Source organism: Gekko japonicus, unplaced genomic scaffold (genome assembly GCF_001447785.1).
Source record: "Gekko japonicus isolate JY-2015 unplaced genomic scaffold, Gekko_japonicus_V1.1 scaffold1389, whole genome shotgun sequence".
In the NCBI taxonomy this organism is placed as follows: domain Eukaryota; kingdom Metazoa; phylum Chordata; class Lepidosauria; order Squamata; family Gekkonidae; genus Gekko; species Gekko japonicus.
This window is the reverse complement of record NW_015176492.1, coordinates 485173-487701: the sequence shown is the minus strand read 5'-3', so window position 1 is coordinate 487701 and position 2529 is coordinate 485173. Positions and strand designations below refer to the sequence as shown.

Here is a 2529-nt window from a genome sequence, read left to right as displayed (position 1 = left end):
AAGAGATTGGATTTATACCCCACCCTTCACTTGGAGTCTCAGAGCGGCTTACAAACTCCCCACAACAGACACCCTGTGAGGTGGGTGGGGCTGAGAGAACTCTGACACAAACTGCTCTTTTTCAAGGATAGCTGTGCCAGAGCTTGAGACTGACCCAAGGTCACATCAGCAGGTGCAAGTGGAGGAGTGGGGAATCAAACCCGGTTATCCCAAATTAGAGTCTGCGCTCTTAACCACTACACCAAACTGGCTCTGGAAGCCAGGGAAATCACACTGGAGAAGCCGGGGCAAAAAGGAAGAGAAGGGAGGAATCGCCTATATCCCAAATTGTGAGGGGAGCTCCGCCCACCATCGAGGAAGGCGGGGCTTAGAGTGCAAAAGCAAGAGCCATCTATCCAGATTGGTTCAGTTTGTAACAGACAGCAGCCCATTCAGCTCACACTCCTGTCCGTCGGTTTAACTGGGACAGCTTTATTCTGCGGGCAGCAGGGGCACTCGCCCAGGCAGCCAAGGGGGCCTACCATGCGCAAGAGAGTGACTGCACCCCGTCCAGCATGCAAGGAAAGTTGGACACACAAGCCCTGACCTGGATAGTCCAGGCAAGCCCGATCTCGTCAGATCTCGGAAGCGAAGCAGGGTCAATTCTGGCAAGTACTTGGATGGGAGACCTCCTCGGAATACCAGAGGCGGGAGGGCGGGGGCAGGCTTTATTCAGGCACCTCTCTGAATATCCTCCAGGCCCCCAGTAGGGGTCAGTCATGAGAAGTCGCCATGACTTCCAGGTGCGCGCACACACACACAAAATACCAAAATAAAAGGAAAGTTGGACAAACGACACATGTTGGCCCCTCACCCCTTCCTCTGTTCAATCGGGGTTAAAAAGTGATTAAGAACATAAGAGAAGCCAATGTTGGATCAGGCCAGTGGCCCATCCAGTCCAACATTCTGTCATACCAGGGGCCATCAGGAGGTTCAGCAGTGGGGCCAGGACACTAGAAACCCTCCCACTGTTGCCCCCCCAAAACACCAAGAATACAGAGCATCACTTGCCCCAGTCTGACAGTTCCTATCTATACCTTGTGGCTAATAGCCACTGATGGACCTCTGCTCCAGCTGTTTATCCAATTCACATAGCATTACCTAGCTCTCAACTATCGGCTTTTTAATTGATTTTTTTCTCCCCTTTAACAAATCTGCTACCTTTCGAACCATTAAGCAGAGGCTTTTGGACCTAGAATTTCATAAATTAAATCCTTTGCAGCATTATTTTTCTTCTCAGGCCAAACTAAACATTTCTATTCAGCAAGGGAAAATGGCCAGTTACCTTTACAACCCAGATCACCCTTCTCGTCGTAGAGCTTTTACATTAGCACAACTAAATATTTTTCCTTCAAAAATATTAAACTGGTTGGTATAACAAGGTCCCGTTCCATGAAAGGACATGTATCTGTCCTTTAAAATTAATAGATTCAATCCGTCCCATCATCTTGGACTACCAATTGCACGCAGGTCCACATAAGAAACTCCTTTCCTCTCCACTATACCCTAAACATTGTATTAGCGATGGAATAATACGTTTATTAAATGACGCAAACCCAGACATCACAGCTCTGGTTGCTAAATTCTTGGCTGAAGTGGTCAAAGATAGACACAAGCTCTCCGAATGATTAACCTCAGGGCTATTTTTGGGCAGGAACGCACAGGAACAGAATTCCGGCTGGCTCCCAGGTTGGCCACGCCCAGCAGGAACTTATTAGCATAATAGGCCACACCGAATAGCAGAAACTCATTAGGATTGGCTACATTAGGGGTGTGTGGCCTAACATGCAAAGGAGTCCCTGCTACAAAAAAAGGCCCTGGGTTTTGACAACAAACAAGGTAATGACCACAGTTCTGGTAACATGTGGGTGTGGCCTAATGTGCTAATAAGCTGTGCTCAATGTTCCCTCTAAGCTGAGTTAGTGTGAGCTAGCTCATAGTTCTTTAGCCTCCTGCTCACACATTTTTGTCTTAGCTCAGGGAGGAGGGCTCCAGAGCAAATTAATTTATGCAGCAGCCAAATCACTCGCTCACAACTTTAATGCCAGTAGCTCACAAAGGAGAATTTTTGCTCACGGGACTCCACAGCTTAGAGGGAATATTGGCTGTCAGGGGTGTGGCCCAATATGCTAATGAGTTCCTGCTGTTGGGTGTGGCTTATTATGCTAATGAGTTCCTGCTGGGCTTTTTCTACAAAAAGAGCCCTGGACTAACCTTATTTTGCTGTCTCTGTAATACCTTCTTAATTGGGAGGAGGAGTAAACACCCAAGAAGATAGAGTTAAAATTCAACAAGACCTGAATATTCTGAAGAAGTGGGCCGTTGCCAACAGGATGCAATTCAACAAAGATAAATGCACAGTATTACATCTGGGCCACAAAAATGTCAAGCACAAATACTGGATGGGGGGTACGTTTCTGGGGAGTAGTGTATGGGAAAGAGATCTTGGGGTAAGGGTGGGCTGTAAACTAAATATGGGCAGTCAGTGTG

The 2529-nt window shown here is 47.4% G+C and overlaps 1 protein-coding gene across 1 annotated transcript in view; it reads right to left on the bottom strand.

Moving 5' to 3' along the window:
- The window catches only part of RELB (v-rel avian reticuloendotheliosis viral oncogene homolog B), a 41742-nt gene that overhangs the window by 22217 nt on the left and 16996 nt on the right, over positions 1-2529 (bottom strand). The window contains exon 5 of the mRNA XM_015427254.1: positions 854-861. Coding sequence (XP_015282740.1) covers positions 854-861 — 8 coding nt within the window. The remainder of the gene's footprint in view (positions 1-853; positions 862-2529) is intronic.